This window comes from Alligator mississippiensis, chromosome 1 (genome assembly GCF_030867095.1).
Source record: "Alligator mississippiensis isolate rAllMis1 chromosome 1, rAllMis1, whole genome shotgun sequence".
NCBI lineage: Eukaryota > Metazoa > Chordata > Crocodylia > Alligatoridae > Alligator > Alligator mississippiensis.
This window is the reverse complement of record NC_081824.1, coordinates 44,101,243-44,119,555: the sequence shown is the minus strand read 5'-3', so window position 1 is coordinate 44,119,555 and position 18,313 is coordinate 44,101,243. Positions and strand designations below refer to the sequence as shown.

At 41.7% G+C, this 18,313-nt stretch overlaps 1 protein-coding gene across 1 annotated transcript in view; it reads left to right on the top strand.

Annotated features, from left to right (window-relative positions):
* Window positions 1-18,313, top strand: part of CSMD1 (CUB and Sushi multiple domains 1) — a 2,292,800-nt gene that overhangs the window by 2,182,028 nt on the left and 92,459 nt on the right. The window contains exon 53 of the mRNA XM_019488443.2: window positions 2,322-2,495. Coding sequence (XP_019343988.2) covers window positions 2,322-2,495 — 174 coding nt within the window. The remainder of the gene's footprint in view (window positions 1-2,321; window positions 2,496-18,313) is intronic.

Here is an 18,313-nt window from a genome sequence, read left to right as displayed (position 1 = left end):
AACTGTTTATTAGAGATATGACAATAAATATTCCTGATTCAGAACAGCACAAAAGCATGTTCTCAAATTCATTCCTGGCTTCAATTAGATTTAAGTATGTGCTTAAATATTTCTCTGAATTGATATGCTCTCTAGAAGTAGGTCCACTTTTGTCCTCTCTTGTAGTTTAGGTGTACAGTTGTGCACACAAAAATGAAGGCAATATTTCAAAATCTACATTTCAACCTAATGGCTTGCAAAATATTAAATATACTGATTTAAAAAGTCATAAAACATTCCCTTTGGATAAAACTCTGTTTTACTTTTCTTGGAATGTAAATCCAGTGGAAAAAAATGTTACACTGTTCTGCAATTCTAACTGGGGACCTGATCCTATAACTTAGAGGTCACAGGTAAAGTGCTTCACCTTGACAGAGACCTATTGACTTCTATTTTATAGATTTTTTTCTATAAAAGTAATAACTTTTTGGCTGCTATATAATGGAAGTGCTGACCCACCCTTGAACCAGTTCAGCAATTTCTTTAGTTCTTGAAAGCATATTTTATGAAATGATCCACTAACAGCGTCCTTACTGTACTTAGACCTAATTTGGCCTGATTGGGAAATTACATAAATATGCTGTTTTATTGCCCCATTTATTGAGTTCTTGAGCTGTTGGAAAATTTAATCTAACCAAGTCCAAAATGACAAAAAATCATTCAATCCACTAACTGTACTACTCTGTTAGTTAAATGAATTATGTGTAAGTACAGAGGGCTGTTGAATCTTTATTCATTTGGAAATAATGTAATACTTTTGTTTGTACTTCTCAGTTATTCCTAGTCCTGTGGTCTGTCAAGATTCAATATATTTGGCTTCACTACAGGAATTACATCTCAATTTATCTCTCATCAGTCATGCACTAATATAACATTCTGGTATAAGGAATCAAAGAATTTTGATCAGATGAGAAGTATCTATTCATCTCTGTTTGAATTGAATGATTTGTGGTTTTTAAACTCTTTTCCTTTCTCTTAATAGAACTTTGCTTTCCCTTTCTGCATCTGTTTCATAAATCTAATTTTAGTGTTAACCCTTTGGATGAAAGAATTAGCAAATATGGATAGCCTTTCAGATTTGAACCATTTAGCAGGAGAAACTACTGTTAGAAACCAGGTATATTACTTTCTGCACTCCTGTTAATTTAAACAGAGGTTGTGGACAAAGTAGAAATAAATAGTAGCCTGCTGTTTCTATGTTCAGAAAACCAAGGAAACCTTTACTGTACATTCAATACCCAAAGAGCTCTCTCTCTCTCTGCTCCCTCTTAGGTTTGGTTTATGACTGCTTTCTTCATCTAATTGTTTTGTTTGTTTGTTTGAAGTCACTCATGTACACACACACACACACACACACACACACACACACGCTTTCCTTGCCAAACAATTTGATATTTGCCTTGTTTGCCATCAGGAAATCCCTCAGATGCTACAGTTTTGCTTTGAATCTGAGGTTATTTTGGCCTACCTGGTACTTTCTACTGATTCCAGAAATCTCACAGTACTTAAAGAGATTTGCTTCTTTAACTCAGTGTGAAAGAAGTTGTCCTTAAACCAACTATAAACGGGTCTATGATCATCTCAGAATCAAATATCTGCTTGATGTCAGCATAAATATATTATTTATAGAGCAGATTAAGAATGTGCCTGATTAAGAATACAGCAGATTGAGAAGGCAGCATACAACTTCCCTGTCCTAGGAATCATTCTTGTCATCATTCTTCCCACTTGCTCAAGTAGGAAAACAGTATCTGTATAAGGGAATAAGGGTAGGCACCTAGCATTTTCCTGAATTAATTTAAGTGCTACACTATAATCCGGCCCTAAAATATACCATTAGACCTATGTGCAAGTTTCTGGCAGAAATCAATAAAACAGACCTGATTTTTCCTTCCACTAACCCCATTTGCATTTCCAGAGCACTGTGAAAAAGCCTTAACATAAGGGTAAATGTATGTTAAGGTTAGAACGTGGTAATGGGAATCATGCCTAGAAAACTGGTATTTTCTATGGAGAATTTGCTGAGTGGTTTGAACAATTTGAAATCTAAAATAAATCTAAGATAGATAACTAAGCACTTTACCTAAGATGAGTGCTTATGTGGTCTTTTGCAGTACAAATAAATTTGTTATATCCATCCAGAAGGTGTTCAGCAACTTGTAGGGCTTTGCTGTTAGTATTTGCCACAGGGGTAAATGAAATGACAGGAAGCGGATGTTAAACCGATATTTACAAAAATGTTCTGTATATGTTTTCTTGATTGATTTGTTCTTTTATTCTAGCTGGTCATTGTGGTTCTCCAGATCCAATTGTAAATGGCCACATTAGTGGGGATGGGTTCAGCTATCGCGACACTGTAGTCTATCAGTGTAACCCTGGCTTTCGGCTTGTTGGCACTTCTGTCAGGATTTGCCTTCAGGATCATAAGTGGTCTGGACAAACGCCCGTGTGTGTCTGTAAGTAGATCTTTTTCTATACCTATATATATATATACACATATATACACACTGAATATTAATTATGAATGGGATTTTCGGAATACCTACATCAGTTAGAGCCACAAGTCGCATACTCCTTCAACAAATGTTAAGCTATGGTCATCTCATCAAACAATTTACATAATAGTGATGAAGGAATCTCATTTAATAATTTCTGATGAAATTTATAATTTTGTTTGACCTGTAACATATTTTTTTTTTAAATGATGGCTTTTTCTATTGATGGTCAGTGAACTTTAGCTAATAACTCATAATGAAGTTTTGAAAATCCTACCAAGCATTACTGAAAGTATTTGGTTTTCTTCCACCTTTTTTCTCTGGTGGATGGCAGGTTTATTGATTTGTTTTTTGAATCACAGCACTTTAAGAGAAAGTTTTCAATAGTGTTAAGAACGGGACATTCTGGCTATTATTTTACTGTCCTATCTTGCTTTTTTGTGTGTGTGTCTATCTCCAGTTTTTGTAAGACTCCAAATACTTATTTAATATTTGGTGGGGCTTTTTTATGTGTACTTTTAATTTTCATCTTCTGTTTCTTCATTTCATAAGCTGTTTCTGTTTGGTTTGCTGAGTGTTTGTTTTACAAGTAATGATATAAAGTTGTTGACACAATGAAAGCCAGTAGCATTTTCAGTTTATTTAAAATTTCTGTTTATGTTTTAGCAAGTCATGTAATTTTTAACTTCTTAAAGGGGAATCTTCAGAGTGGTAAAATGAGATAGCAGTATATCCACATGGCCGTAACTACTCCCCAAAATATAATTGATTTTAAAATCTATTAAAGGCAAAAATGTCATTTATTACCAATAGTTCCTGAAATTCCTGTTTTTACTGTATATTAGCTGACTTCTAAAATCAGTCCCCTTGAAAAGTAATGGCTAAAACTGAAGAAGATGAATCAAACCACCTACATCAGTTAGAAACGATGTACATTAATTAGATGTGTTTTATAATTTTTGTTATAGGAGGCACTAGTAGGAACATCTCTGCTTAAGACCACCTAAAATATTACATTTTAAGGTTATGACTTTGCCAAAACTTAACCATCGGAGTAGAAATTTCTCATGCCCATGTGCTGGTCCTATGTAATTTTTAAGATTCAGAATAATTAGCTTACCTGTTTCTGAGAATGAGGTTAGGGAGAAATATTGTTTGCCAATATTAAGTCTTCCCAAGTGCTCTGTTGAGAAGCTGTAGTTCCCTTGTGGTGTGAAACAGGAACTTGAATGTTGGCAAAGAGTCTCTAGAGCTAATGAAAATTCAAAGAACGTTGCTGTTCTAATGCAAACCAATTGAAATCTGGGCCAGAATATACGTCCTGTGCTTGCAAATACCTACTGGTTGCTAAAGGCTGGCAGTACAATTTTCTCAATATTTATCTTTACTGAGTATTCCCCAACAACTCTGAGCTAACCATATTCAGCAATCTCCATCCCTATGCAGTTCACAAAGCATACTTCAGTCTAGAACTCAGCAGAATTCTTCCTCAGTTGCTTCTCCAATGTTCCAGAGTATGCAGTGGCTGAAGGTTCATAAAGAGGCAATCCAGTTCATAAACAGAGGTATAGCAGTACGTAGGCAATCCAGGAAGTTTCTGGAGAGTGTTGAGGGCAACTTCCTGGTGCAAGTGCTGGAGTGGCCAACTGGAGGCCATGGTCTTCTTGACCTACTGCTCACAAACAGGAATGAATTGGTAGGGAATGTAGTAGTGGATGGCAACTTGGGCAGCAGTGACCATGAGACGATTGAGTTCAGGATGCTAAGGAAAAGAAGGATGAAAAGCAGCAGAGTATGGACCATTGACTTCAGAAAAGCAGACGTTTCTGACTCACTCAGGGAACTCATGGGCATGGTCCCTTGGGAGGCAAGTCTGAGGGGGAGAGGAGTCCAAGAGAGCTAGCTCTACTTTAAAGAAACCTTACTGAAAGTGTAGAAACAAAGCATCTCAACACACAGGAAGACTAGCAAATACAGCAGAAAAACAGCTTGTCTTAGTAGGGAACACTTCAGTAAGCTAGATCACAAAAGGGTAGCTTATAAGAAGTGGAAACTTGGACAAATAGTTAGCAAGGAGTATAAAGGCATTGCTCGGGCATGCAGGGATGAAGTCAGGAATGCCAAAACACAGCTGGAGTTGCAGCTAGCAAGGGATGTGAAGGGGAACAAAAAGGGTTCCTACAAGCATGTTGATAGCAAAAAGAGGATAAAGGAAGTGTGAGTTCCTCACTGAATGGGGGATGCAACCATGTGACAGAGGATGCAGAAAAGGCTGAAGTGCTTGATGCCTTTTTTGCCTCAGTCTTCACAGGCAAGGTCAGCTCCCAGACTACTTCACCAGGCAGCACAGTTTGGGGAGCATCCCTCAGTGATGAAAGAGCAGGTTAGGAACTGTTTAGAAAAGTTGGACACATACAAATCCATTAGGCTGGATAGGATGCACCCAAAGGATCTGAAGGAATTGACCAATGTGATTGCAAAGCCACTAGTCATCATCTTTGAAAACTCATGGCTATCAGGAGAGGTCCCGGAAAAGGGAAAATGTAGTGCCCATATTTAAGAAAGGAGGAACCAGGAAACTACAAACTGGTCATCCTTACCTCACTTCCAGGAAAAAATCATGGAGCAGATCCTCAAGGAATCCATTTCTAAGCACTTGAAGGAGAAGCAGGTGATTAGAAGCAGTTAGCATGGATTCACCTGACCAACCTGATTGCCTTCTGTGAGATGACTGGCTCTGTGGATGCTGAGAAACCAGTGGATGTGATATACCTTGATTTTAGCAAGGTGTTTGATAGGGTCTCCCATAACATTCTCGCAGGAAAGGTAAAGAAGTATGGGATGGATGAATGGACTGCAAGGTCAAAAGAAAACTGGCTGGAGCATTAGGATCAGAGGGTAGTAATTATTGAATTGATGTCTAGTTGGCAGCTGGTATCAAGTGGAGTGCCCCAGAGGTTGGTCCTGGGGCTAGTTTTCTTCAATATCTTTATCAACTACCTGGATGATGTTATAGAGTGCAACCTCAGCAACTTTGCAGATGACATCAAGCTGGGAGGAGTAGTAGATATGCTGGAGGGTAGAGGTAGGATTCAGAAGGATCTAGACACATTGGAGGAGTGGGCCAAAAGAAATCTCATGAGGTTCGACAAGGACAAGTGCAAAGTCCTGCACTTAGGACAGAACAATCCCATGCACCAGTACAGGCTGGGGGCTGACTGGCTGGGCAGCAGGTCTGCAGAAAAGACCCCGGGAGTTAAAGTGGACAGTAAGCTGAATATGATCCAGCAGTGTGCCCTTGTTACCAAGAAGGCTAATGCCATACTGGGTTGCATTGGTAGCTGTGTTCCCAGTAGCTCCAGGGAAGTGATTATTCCCCTTTATTCAGCATTGGTGAGGTCACATCTCAAGTACTGTGTTCAGTTTTGGGGCCCTCAATACAGTAAGGATGTAGACAAAATAGAGAGAGCCCAGCAGAGGGTAACAAAAATGGTGATGGGGCTGAGGCACATGACTTATGAAGAGAGACTGAGGGAACTGGACTTATTTAGTCTAGAGAAGAGAGGACTGAGAAAGGATTTAATAGCAGCCTTCAACTACCTGAAAGCGGGGTGGGGGTTCAAAAGAGGATGGAGTTAGACTGTTCTCAGTGGTGGCAGATGGCAGGACAAGGAGCAACAGTGTCAAGTTGCATCAAGGGAATTTTATTCATAGATTCACAGATTCATAGATGTTAGGGTCGGAAGGGACCTCAATAGATCATCGAGTCCGACCCCCTGCATAAGCAGGAAAGAGTGCTTGGTCTAGATGACCCCAGCTAGATACTCGTCTAACCTTCTCTTGAAGACCCCCAGGGTAGGGGAGAGCACCACCTCCCTTGGGAGCCCGTTCCAGACCTTGGCCACTCGAACTGTGAAGAAGTTCTTCCTTATGTCCAGTCTAAATCTGCTCTCTACTAGCTTGTGGCCATTGTTTCTTGTAACCCCCGGGGGCGCCTTGGTGAACAAATCCTCACCAATTCCCTTCTGTGCCCCCGTGATGAACTTATAGGCAGCTACAAGGTCGCCTCTCAACCTTCTCTTGCGGAGGCTGAAAAGGTCCAGTTTCTCTAGTCTCTCCTCGTAGGGCTTGGTCTGCAGGCCCTTGACCATACGAGTTGCCCTTCTCTGTACCCTCTCCAGGTTATCCGCATCCTTCTTGAAGTGTGGCGCCCAGAATTGCACGCAGTACTCCAACTGCGTTCTGACCAACGCCCTATAGAGGGGAAGTATCACCTCCCTGGACCTATTTGTCATGCATCTGCTGATGCACAATAAAGTGCCATTGGCTTTTCTGATGGCTTCGTCACACTGCCGGCTCATGTTCATCTTGGAGTCCACTAGGACTCCAAGATCCCTTTCCACCTCTGTGCCACCCAGCAGGTCATTCCGTAGGCTGTAGGTGTGCTGGACATTTTTCCTCCCTAGGTGCAGCACTTTGCATTTCTCCTTGTTGAACTGCATCCTGTTGTTTTCTGCCCACTTGTGCAACCTATCCAGGTCTGCCTGCAGCTGTTCCCTGCCCTCCGGTGTGTCCACTTCTCCCCATAGCTTTGTGTCATCTGCAAACTTGGACAGAGTACATTTCACTCCCACGTCCAAGTCGCTGATGAAGACATTAAAGAGTATCGGTCCAAGGACCGAACCCTGCGGGACCCCACTGCCCACACCCTTCCAGGTCGAGACCGACCCATCTACCATGACTCTTTGGGTGTGACCCTCTAGCCAATTCGCCACCCACCGGACTGTGCAGTCAACCAAGTCACAGTCTCTTAACTTGTTCACCAGTATGGGGTGGGATACCGTATCGAAGGCCTTCCTGAAGTCTAAGTATACGACATCCACCCCTCCTCCTGTGTCCAGGCGTTTCGTAACCTGGTCATAGAAAGAGACTAGGTTGGTCAGGCACGATCTGCCCGCCACAAACCCATGCTGGTTTCCCCTCAGCATAATTTGTCCTGCCGGGCTCTCACAAATGTGAGCCTTGATAATTTTTTCAAATATTTACCAAGGATGGAGGTGAGACTGACCGGCCTATAGTTGCCCGGGTCCTCCTTCCTCCCCTTTTTGAAAATGGGGACCACGTTAGCCCTTTTCCAGTCCTCCGGGACTTGGCCCGTGCGCCACGAGCATTCGAATATTCCCGCCAGTGGCTCTGCAATGACGTCGGCCACTGCCTTCAGCACCCTCGGATGGAGCCCATCTGGGCCTGCCGACTTAAAGGCATCCAGTTCTTCCAAGTGACTCTGCACCACCTCAGGATCTACGCATGGAAGTCTGGCACCTTGCTGCTGCCTCTCTACAACCCCAGTGAGAGACTTGTCGTGCCTCTCGCTTTAGGCTAGATATTAGGAATAATTTTCTCATTAGAAGGGTAGTAAACCACTGGAAAAGGTTACCCAGAGAGTTGGTGCAATCTCTATCCTTGGTTGTTTTTAAGACCTGACTAGACAATGCTTTGCTGGGATGATCTAGTTAGGGGTGGTCCTGCTTTGAGCCAGGGGTTGGAGTAAATTATCTCCTGAGGCCCCTTCCAATTTTCTATGATTCTATGAATACGATATAGTACATGTTAGATGTGGGGACAGGAAGCATGCAGGTATCACAGGAACTTATAGGAGAAAAATGTTTGAATTTTAATTTTAAAAATTCTTTAATTAGCTTTGGGTAAAATATTTGAAAGTGCTTAAGGAAAATATTTTCCAAAAACAATTGAAATTAGATCTCTGACCATATTTGATATACTCACTAGATGCCTATCTTCACTTCTATCCAAATTTCCTGTAAAACCCTGACCCCAGGTACTGCAGAAAATTAAGTTCTATTTTCAAAAGTAACCTAAGCATTTAAGTCATTTGTACACATGACTGCTCTGCAGCACAATGCAGCTTGCATGCAGAGCAGGCTCAATTAATTGAGTCTGCTCTGACTTGCTGGACATGTCAGAACAGACAATGTATGTGTATAAATGCACTTAGATGCCTAAGTTTCACTAGGGTCCTAAGTATACAAATCTTTTTGAAAATCAGACTTCATGCTGCTATGAAGGCACTTTCAGTGTAGGCACTTTGAAAAAAGACATCCTTTACTTTTAAACAGTTTTGAAAAATATCATGAAGAAAAAATGACAATACATAATACATTAATAAATCCCAGATGATCACAGGGATGCAATGATTGTGACAGTCTTCAAGAAAGGAGACAAGTCTGACTTTGGAAATTACAGAGGGATCACCTCTCTGGCCACCATAGGAAAAATCATTGTGAGAACCCTCCTGAATCATCTCTCCACTTATAGATTCATAGATGGTAAGGCCAGAAGGGACCTCAGAAGATCATTGGGTCCAGTCCCCTGCACCAAGCACGAAAAATAACTGGAGGTCAGGTGACCCCAGCAAAGTGACTGTCTAGTCTCATCTCTAAGATTTCCAGGGTAGGTGATTGTACTGCCTTTGGAGGGAGCTTATTCTACAGTCTGGACACCCTGACTATGAAGAAGTTTTTCCTAATGATGAGCCTGAATCGATCTTCCAGAAGTTTGTGGCCATTACTCCTGGTTTTTCCCTCAGTTGCCATAATGACCAGTTGTTCACTGAGTCCTTGATGTACTCCCCTAGTGTAGTGGTAACCTGCTACCAGGTCCCCTCTCAGCCTTCTTTTCTTCAGGCTGAAGAGTCCCAGATCCCTCAGCCTTTCCTTGTATGGCTTGCCTTTTAAGACTCTGATCATATGGGTGGGTCTTCTTTGGACTCTCTAAAGCTTGTCCACATCCTTGTTAAAGTGTGGTACCCAGAACTGGATGCAGTACTCCAGCTGCGGTCTCATCACTGCCAAGTAGAGCCCACTTGCTGTAGAACTCCTCCTGGAATCCAGGTGTGGGTTTCAGGTATCAAGAGGCACAATTGGCATGATCTTCACAGTTCACCAGCTGCAGGAAAATGTTGTGAACAACATAAACCTCTCTACATGGCTTTTTTGACCTTATGAAAGCCTTCAACTCTGTCAACTGAGAAGCGCTGTGGAGGATCCTTCTGAAGTATGGATACCCATTGAAATTTGTCACCATACTTTGCCTGCTCCATGATGGTATGTGAGTGGTGGTTCTCAGGAATAGGTCTATCACAGATCCTTTTGAGGTTAAGATGGGAGTTAAGCTAGGCTGCGTGATCATTCCAACACTCTTCTCAATATTCCTTGCTGTGATGCTACTTTTGACCTCCAACAAGCTTCCAGTTGGAGTGGGACTAAACTAATTAATGGGTGGTTTAACTGTTTAGTCTCAGCCAACTGTGAGCCAAAACTAGGACAACCCCAACTTCAGTCATCGAACTCCAGAATGTTGACGGTGCTGTATTATGTACTCACTCATAAGCAAACCCTTAGGCAATTGTTGACGTCTTTACCGAGGCATACAAGAAAATGGAACTGATGCTTAACACTCAGAAAACTAATGTCCTCTATCAACAAGCTCTTAATGAGCAGTTCCCAGCTCTGGTAATTCAGATTCACGGTGAAATTCTGGAGAACACTGAGTATTTCCCAAACCTTGGAAGCTATCTCTTGCAGAAGGCTGATATCGATGAAGAAATCCAACATTCCCTCAAAAATGCAAGTTCAGCCTTCAACACCTGAGGAAAGGGGTATTTTAAGATCAAAACATCAGATCTGAAACCAAACTTATGGTTTATCAAGCAGTCATGATCCCCACGTTGCTGTACAGAGCTGAAGTGTGGAGAACATACAGGAGGCACCTCAAGTCATTGAAGAAGTACCATCAGTGCTGCCTGCAAAAGATTCTTTGACTCTAATGAGATGACAGATGCACCAACATTAGTGTCCTCTTGCAAGAAAGAACTGTGAGCATTGAGGCAGACATCATCTAACATCAACTAGGCTGGGCTGGCTATGTCATATAAATGTCCAGTTCCAGGATCCCTAAGCAAGTTTTATTCTCCCAGCTCAGCAAAGATGTATGCTTAATAGGAGCACAGTGGAAGTGCATTAAGGATGTCCTCAAGACCAACTTGAAAAAATGCAACATTGACATCAACTCATGGGACACTATTGCTCAGTACCACCACAAATGGAGGAAGGGTCTTCTGCAAGGATCTCAGTGCCCTGAAATCTTATGACAACAACAGGGGATGGAAAAGTGGGAGTGGGAGAAACAGCATGTCACAGATGGAATCAAGTATCTGGAGCTTCCACCCCACATAGAAACACCTACCTGAGTTTCAACAGTGTCTGTTGATCCCAGTTTTCCTTTTTCATCCATCTTTGGACCCACGGATAAGGCCATCATAGAAGACAATCACCCTTGAGCATGAGGGATTGCTGAAGAAAAGAGAAGAAGCAAATTATTGCAACACTTACCCTTAGAGCAGAAATACAGTCTTGCCCGATTTCAGTTTTTGTTCAACCTCCATTCCATGGAATTATAGTCATAGGTTTGAAAGGGACCTCAAGATTAATCGTGCACAAATGGAGGATGCACTGTTTCTATATTATTGCTGTTAACCCCTGAAAAGGTCTGTCCAGACTCTTTGTTTCCTGAGTTGGCATGTTCTTCTGTCTTACTGCTCTGGAAGTGATGAAGGTTTATATTTTGTTTTGTTTGATATTTAATTTAAAACTGTTTTGCTTAAACCCATTACGTAATGTCTTGCCCACTCTTATCCTTATTACATGCTTTCAAATATATGAAGACTGTTATCATATTCCTCTTTAATCTCTTTTGACCAAACTAAACATACCTTGATCTCTCAACCTTTCCTTGTATGGCCATGCCAACCTCTTTATTACATTAGTTACTCGCCTCTAAAGCATCTCAACTGTCTCTACATCCTCTTTAAAATTGTGGTGCCAGGAACTACGTGTAATATTCCATCTGAGGTCTACCTGGCACTAAGTAAAGTTGTGTTGTTATGCTCTTGATCTTGCAGACCATACCCCTGTCAATGAAACTCAAAACTGTATTTACTTTTGCTGACTCATGAGGAGTTTGTGTGTGTAGCACCTTACATTTTATTCTGTTGTCTAGTGCCCAGTTCTTACAATGGTAAGATACTTTTGAATTTTAATCCTGTCCCCAATGTATGTGTACACCTTCTTCATTTTGTGCCATCTGCAAACTTTATCAGGAAGCTCCTTATTCCCATTTAAAAACCATCCATCAAGGTGTTAAAAAAAACATACCCAGAGCAGACCACACTCAAAGCCTCCTGCCATTCTGACACTGATCCATATATAATTGCTCTGTGCTTGTGGCTATTTAGCCAGTGTGTATCCACCTTCTGAATCATGGTTTGTCTCTCTCCTTTCTCTTGTTCTCTCTCTCTCTTTTTTTATTTATTTTTTATTTATCCAATAAATACAGACTTATTTTTCAACTTTATATGTCCATTTATAGCTATGCATGATATGTGGGGCTCTGCCTATAGACTATACTAATCTATTCACCTTCAAGCACAATTTAGCACATATTCTGGAAGATGCTACAAAAATGTAACATGCATCAAACATGGTCTTTTAGTCAAAGTTGTTTTGAGTAAATTGCAAATATGTCATTTCTGATTCATGTCTCAAGGTAGGTAGGCTCATGTTAATTTCCTAGCTGCTTGGTGGCCTGCATAAAATGAGATAATGTTCCCTGTTTACCTGTTAGAGGATAAGGATCAACATAAAAAGATCGGAGTTGCAGCTTGTACCCTGAGCCCCCCGTTACATGTTACAGGTATTGTGCAATTAACTGGTTAAATGCACAATTACCTGGAGACCAATGACACATGTAATAAAAAGTTACAAAAAATTAGATACAAAAAAAGTGAACTAACTTTATAGCTGATTGCTACTGAGCTTTAATTTGCATGCTTAGTAGGTCTCCTCTGTGGCTGGGAGCCCTGTCAGCTGACAGGACTCCAAACCACAGAGGTGCACCATGCCCAGTGTAAAACCTCTAGATGCTTGATCAAGGCAACCACAATCCCTAGTGGCTAAGGGTGAGTATGGGAGGATGAAGCCCTCAGGTTTTCCTGCACCCCTAGAGGAGGGGGATTATGGGGCACCCCCATGGTTTGGGACCCCTTGCCTGGAGTGTGTGGGGCTCTCAGCTGTGGCAGTTTGCTTCTTGCCCATGCAAGGAAAACCCAGGCACAATGTGCAGTAAGCACAGCATGGGCAACTGGTGCCCCCTGAGTCGGGGGTGGGGGGGCACTTCCCCCCCCCCAGCAGCCAATAAGTGAGCAGGGGGTGGGAAGTGTCAGTGGCACTGCTGATATTTTTGAATTGTCCATGAGGGGAACCCCTCCCCTGGTCGGTGCAATTGGCCACAGGGAGACCCCAGGGATCACTTCTCCTGGTGCCCCCACTCCCCGGCTTGCAGTTGCAGGGGTGGGCACCAGTCCTCACCTGCCTCCCCTGTCCATCACCTAAGTGGGGAACACTGGCTACAGTGGGTGCAGCAGCACTCTAAGGGGGTGCATGTGCACCCCCGTGTACCCTCTACGCATCACCACTGAGGCATAGTGGGATCTAATGAGTGATCTCACCATTACACCTTTTGTCATACATTTGTGGCTTGGCAGGAAGCACAAGTGTGTGAACTGTGAATTAGATCCCACTGTGCCTTTACCTGCACATGTACAGGGGGCCTTTGAAAGAGGGAATATCTCATCAATACACATATCCCATCCACCATTTTGTATTTTACCAATATCTTTGTGCAATGATTTCCTCATGGGATCCAACTTTTTATAATCACATCCTTCTACATCTCATCTTTCTTATCAAGTTGATGATCTTTCCATGGTTTCTTTCCATCCTCATACACACTCAACAATATATGTAGTATCTTCTTTAGCTGCATTCTTTTCATATTCCCAAACTACATGAGCCTCTATCTTTCCATGTGTATCTTCCAGCTGTCCTGATTTAGCATGTTCCTTAGGCAATCGTTCTTTACTCAGTCTATTTTTGACTTTCCATCAGCCACCATTAAAATCACCTTTCCACAGCTTGTTACTTTATTAGATTCCAAGTCTCTGAACCATGCAATGTTATCAGAATGTAATGAGAATGAATCTTAATGATAATTGAAATATGATCTTACACATATAGGTAAACAGATAGGGTTAGTATTTATTGTATAGGCAATATGATAAATTTTGCAACGCAATTACTTCTTTCCTTTTTTTTTTTCCTAAGCAGAGCTCTTCAGTTTCTAAGTCTAAAAGTCCTACAAATGTAGTCCAAAGGTTGAAAAATCTATTTTAAAGTAATAATACATTGAGCTGTTGAAAATATCCTAGTTGTTTAAAGCCTAATGATTCCATCCTTGGTACCTACACCATGTTTTCTCATAACCTACTAAAAATACTTACAGTGTTAGTATGATATTGTGTACATTATGTGAGAGGGAGGGCCAGAAAAGGTGGAGGGAAGCTCAGATATGGTACATATCAATAACATGACATGCTGACAACATAAGTGACCTTACATTAAATATACCTGGCCGCTGCTTAAATATATAACAGTGACTCTTCTTATCAATGTAAAACATTTGAAAAACACCATAATGCCAAAATACCCACTTCGCTTTCTTTTTATATTTTCTAGCACATTTTAAGACAAGTCTAGCAATTGTAGCGTTGATCTGTCAATAGGTCACTGATGTATGACAACAGTAATGATGATGTGGTAGGACTAGACTCAGTGAATGAGACCTTTAGTTTCTGGAAGGCATCACAAAAAGCAGCATCTGTCAAGAGTAATGAGGGGTGTAAACCAGAGATGACTGACTGGAATATGCATCTGTTGAAAGGACAATAATCTAAACATGTGTGTCCTTCACTATCAGAATTTTTATAGGAGACCTCAGTTTTATCTTGCAATGTTTTGCCATACATCATCTGTTCTGATCTTTTACTGAAAGAAGTTCCTGGGTAATAGTGCTATTAAAATATAATGTTATTATATAAAAATCATGTTCTCTGATTTCCTGGTGTGCTGGGAATTGTGTTGCTTTTTAACACTTAAAAAAAAATCTTCATAATTTGTAATAATGTAAAGGAAACTAGCTAATACATAAAACAGTTATATACAATATTTAGATGTACTCAGATGTTTAGGGTCTCAGATGGCAATGTAGTCCTTAACTTTTTAAAAGGAATAATTCCTGTTGACTTCCAAGAAGTTGCATGTATTTGTTATAAATGTTCTTTGGCAATTAGAAGCCAAGGCCTAGATCCTATTCCACTTATAAGGCATCTAAAAATGTATCTTGATCTTACTCTAGAATTACTCATTTCCCTCAGGATAAAATTCTTGTTGCACACTGATGGCACTTAGGGAGCAGACACAAGTGCAGCTCCCTGCTCTAACTCATGGTACTTCCTGTGAAGCGACATGAGTTATAACAATCTCCCAGACCCTGCAACATTTGCTATTGGGTCACAGGGGTTGGGGGATTGAGCTACAGTGTAGAGCAGCTTTGAATCTGCAGTCACTCTTCCCCAGCCCATCCCCTCCCTGCTCCCAGCCCTGGCACTGTTTTCAGAATGGGAGGGGGGAAGGGAGCAGAGGGAGCTCATTCTGGGGGTTTGCCCAGCTGGCTCTGGAGGGTGGACCAGGTGGATTGTCCACTTCTGGGGCTGGACGACCCTCAGAATGAGCTCCCTCTACATTCTGCCTCCCCTCCAATTCCAAAAACAGTGCCAGGAACAGGGCTGGGCTGCATTAGCTGAGCCTTGCTCTGGGTGCATACAGACACAAGTTAAAGAAGGCTCTCTGCATTGGAGTGCCTTCATCTGGACCCTCATGTAATAAGGATTCAGATTATTGTGGGATTGGGCCCTTTTAAAGCATTCTGCAGCCATGCACTTGTATTAAGACATAGCTGTAGAGGGCTTTCAGGGGCTAGACCAGGCAAAAATTGTCACTTCTCTGTGTGCCTTTAGATTTCCCATTCTCTCAATGGGCAACCTTGTAGAACCCCAGAGACTAATCTTCCTGAGTCCTGTGCAGACAGATAACTCTTTTTCTCTTGACAAGGAGCATCAGGCAGTGTTACGTACCTCCTTTTATGCCCGGAGAATCACATATGCTTCTCCCATTTTCACAGTGAATAAAGTTATGGAAGCATTATATGCTTTCATTATGTTGGGATGCAATGATCCAACCCACTAGGAGGGGAGATATCCTGGTGGCCTCCACCTCAGTCAAATAAATGTATACTATTGCATTTAATTAACAGATTGTAATATTGACTTAGTGGTTAAGGAAGGAAGACTGGTAACAGGGCCCACGTTCTGGCCTGTTGTGTAATGGACAAGGTACTTGTTCAGGATATGGGAAAACTCAGGCCCAGCTCAGTCTGAGAGGGTTTGAATTAACATTTCCCTAAGCTCCCTTGCCAGCAAAATGCTCTAAGATCAGGGGCTATGTAAGCATCTTCTGTGCTGTTACTGGATATGGATAGAAAGAAAGCAAGATATTGGGACCAAAGAAGAAGCAAGTAAGCAAAGAAGAGAGGAATTTATTTTGGATCCTAACACAGAGGGAATTTTCCAGGAAAAGAAAAGTCCCAGGTTCTGGTTGCTGCTGTCAGGATTATTTCATTAATTTAATCAAGGGAGCATGCTAGAAAGTATGTAAGAAGCATGATGTGGTAATTTAGGATACTTAAATGGAGAGGAGAGTCCTGAATTACAGTCCTTGGTACCAAGAAATGAGACAATGAAGTTGCCCTGAAGGAGACCCTACCAATCCTTTCCAATACACTGGAGACAGAGGAGTCAAGAACAGCAGAGGAAGTAACCTGAAGATGGTATCACTGCTTTCATTCCACTTTGGTGGAATAGGGAGGTGGGCAGGCAGGGCAGGCTTCTTGGCAGGTCTCTCATGAGTGCAATGGAATATCCCCAGACAGCTTAGAGGCACAGTAGGACAGGACCCAAATGAGAATGAAACAAAAAAAATAATCCTTTTCATTTCTCTATGTGTTCAAGAAATCTGTAGAAAAATATAATTAATAAAGAAAAGAAAAGGACAATAGCACTTTAAGCAAACACACATTATTATCTCCAAGGTCAAAGAGGTGTAAATACTTGCATTTCTCTTCCTGATTTTAATGGAAGCACTTAATGCTTCCCTTTCTCTCTAAAGGGTGTCTATATCTGAATCACTCTTAGGCATCTAAATGTACTTCTGCTGATGTTTTCAAAATACTAAATACCTAATTGAGTCATTTTGAAGCCCCCTTTAATAGACTCTCTGAAGTCAGCATGACAATGCCTCAGTAAGATACCTAATGAAATAGTTTGAGTCTTACCCATTGTTCTTAGCATTTATAACCTGTACAAACAATGATGAGAAACTTAAAATACATCACATACAAGGAAATGCACATTTGCACAACATGTCATAATATTTATATGAAAATTCTGTTGTTTTTAAAGAAAATATCTATGTAAGGATATTAATTATATTAGCATAAAAATTCATAAGTGATTTCATAATTCATTCCTTCATAATTGCTCCCCTTTTGGGCACTTTGCATCTTTTGCCCAAAGCCAAAATAAAAGCTAACCACTGAGGCCCCTGACAGAACTTCATTTTGAGATGTGATGCAACTTAATTCTCAGTCCCAGCAATTAATTGTAAGATCAGAGATTAGATCCCAGTCACACCTTACTTACTGGTGCAGGGGGAGCCCAGGCTTATGAGTTTAGGTTCTCCCTGCACCAGCAAGATGAAACCAATCTGCTAATTGCCAGTTGAACCAAGCCAGTCTATGGTCCTAGTCTACAATCAGCAAGCCCCATATCCTGCTCAGTTGAGTGGCGCACAGCTTGATAGCGCTTCGCATGTGGGGAGCCTAGTATTGGCCTGCCACAGCTTAGAGTTTTGCCAGGTCTTAGATGCCTAGACACACATTCAGTTTAAGCCATGCTACAAATGAGCCACAAAGTTATTGTACATTATATGTGGAATAACTTTGCGGCTCATTTCTTGCATTATCACACCTTCAGTTGACCTCCATGTGTGGCTAGGTTACTATTTAAGGTACAATTAACCTGTTAGTTGTGTCTTAAAGGTAACATGTTAGGGGCCTGATAGACTCAACATATAATGGATCATATAATCATAGAAAGTTAGGATTGGAAAGGACCTCAGGTCATCTAGTCCAAGCCCCTGCTCAAAGCAGGACTATCCCCAACTAGATCATCCCAGCGAGAGCTTTGTCTAGCCAGGTTTTGAAAACCTCCAAGGATGGAGCTTCTACCACCTCTCTGGGTAACCTGTTCCAATGTTTTGCTACCCTCCTAGTGATAACATTCTTCCTAATATCTAACCTAAATTTCCTTTGCTGAAACTTGAGACAATTGCTCCTTGTTCTGTCATCTGGCACCACTGAAGACAGTTTAGCTCCATCCCCTTTCAAACCCACTGTAACAAGTGACTGCTCTGGGCTGATCTAAACGTGGCCTGCGCACCTGTTCCTGGGGCAACTGCCCGCCTTCTCGTCGGCCATGCCTTGTTGTTAGTTGATTAATTGATGTTAATTAGTGGAGGCTGCCCTTTTACAGCCCCGATGCCAGGGAGCGCTATCTGTGGCTCCATTTCCTCCCCTACACCGCAGCCCATGCCTCGCCGATGGAATTGATGTTGTTCGGTCCAGGCCTTGTTATAATCTGGCCCCCTTTCCTCGCTGGGCCCTGAGCAGCCCTGTCTTACTCTGCCCCC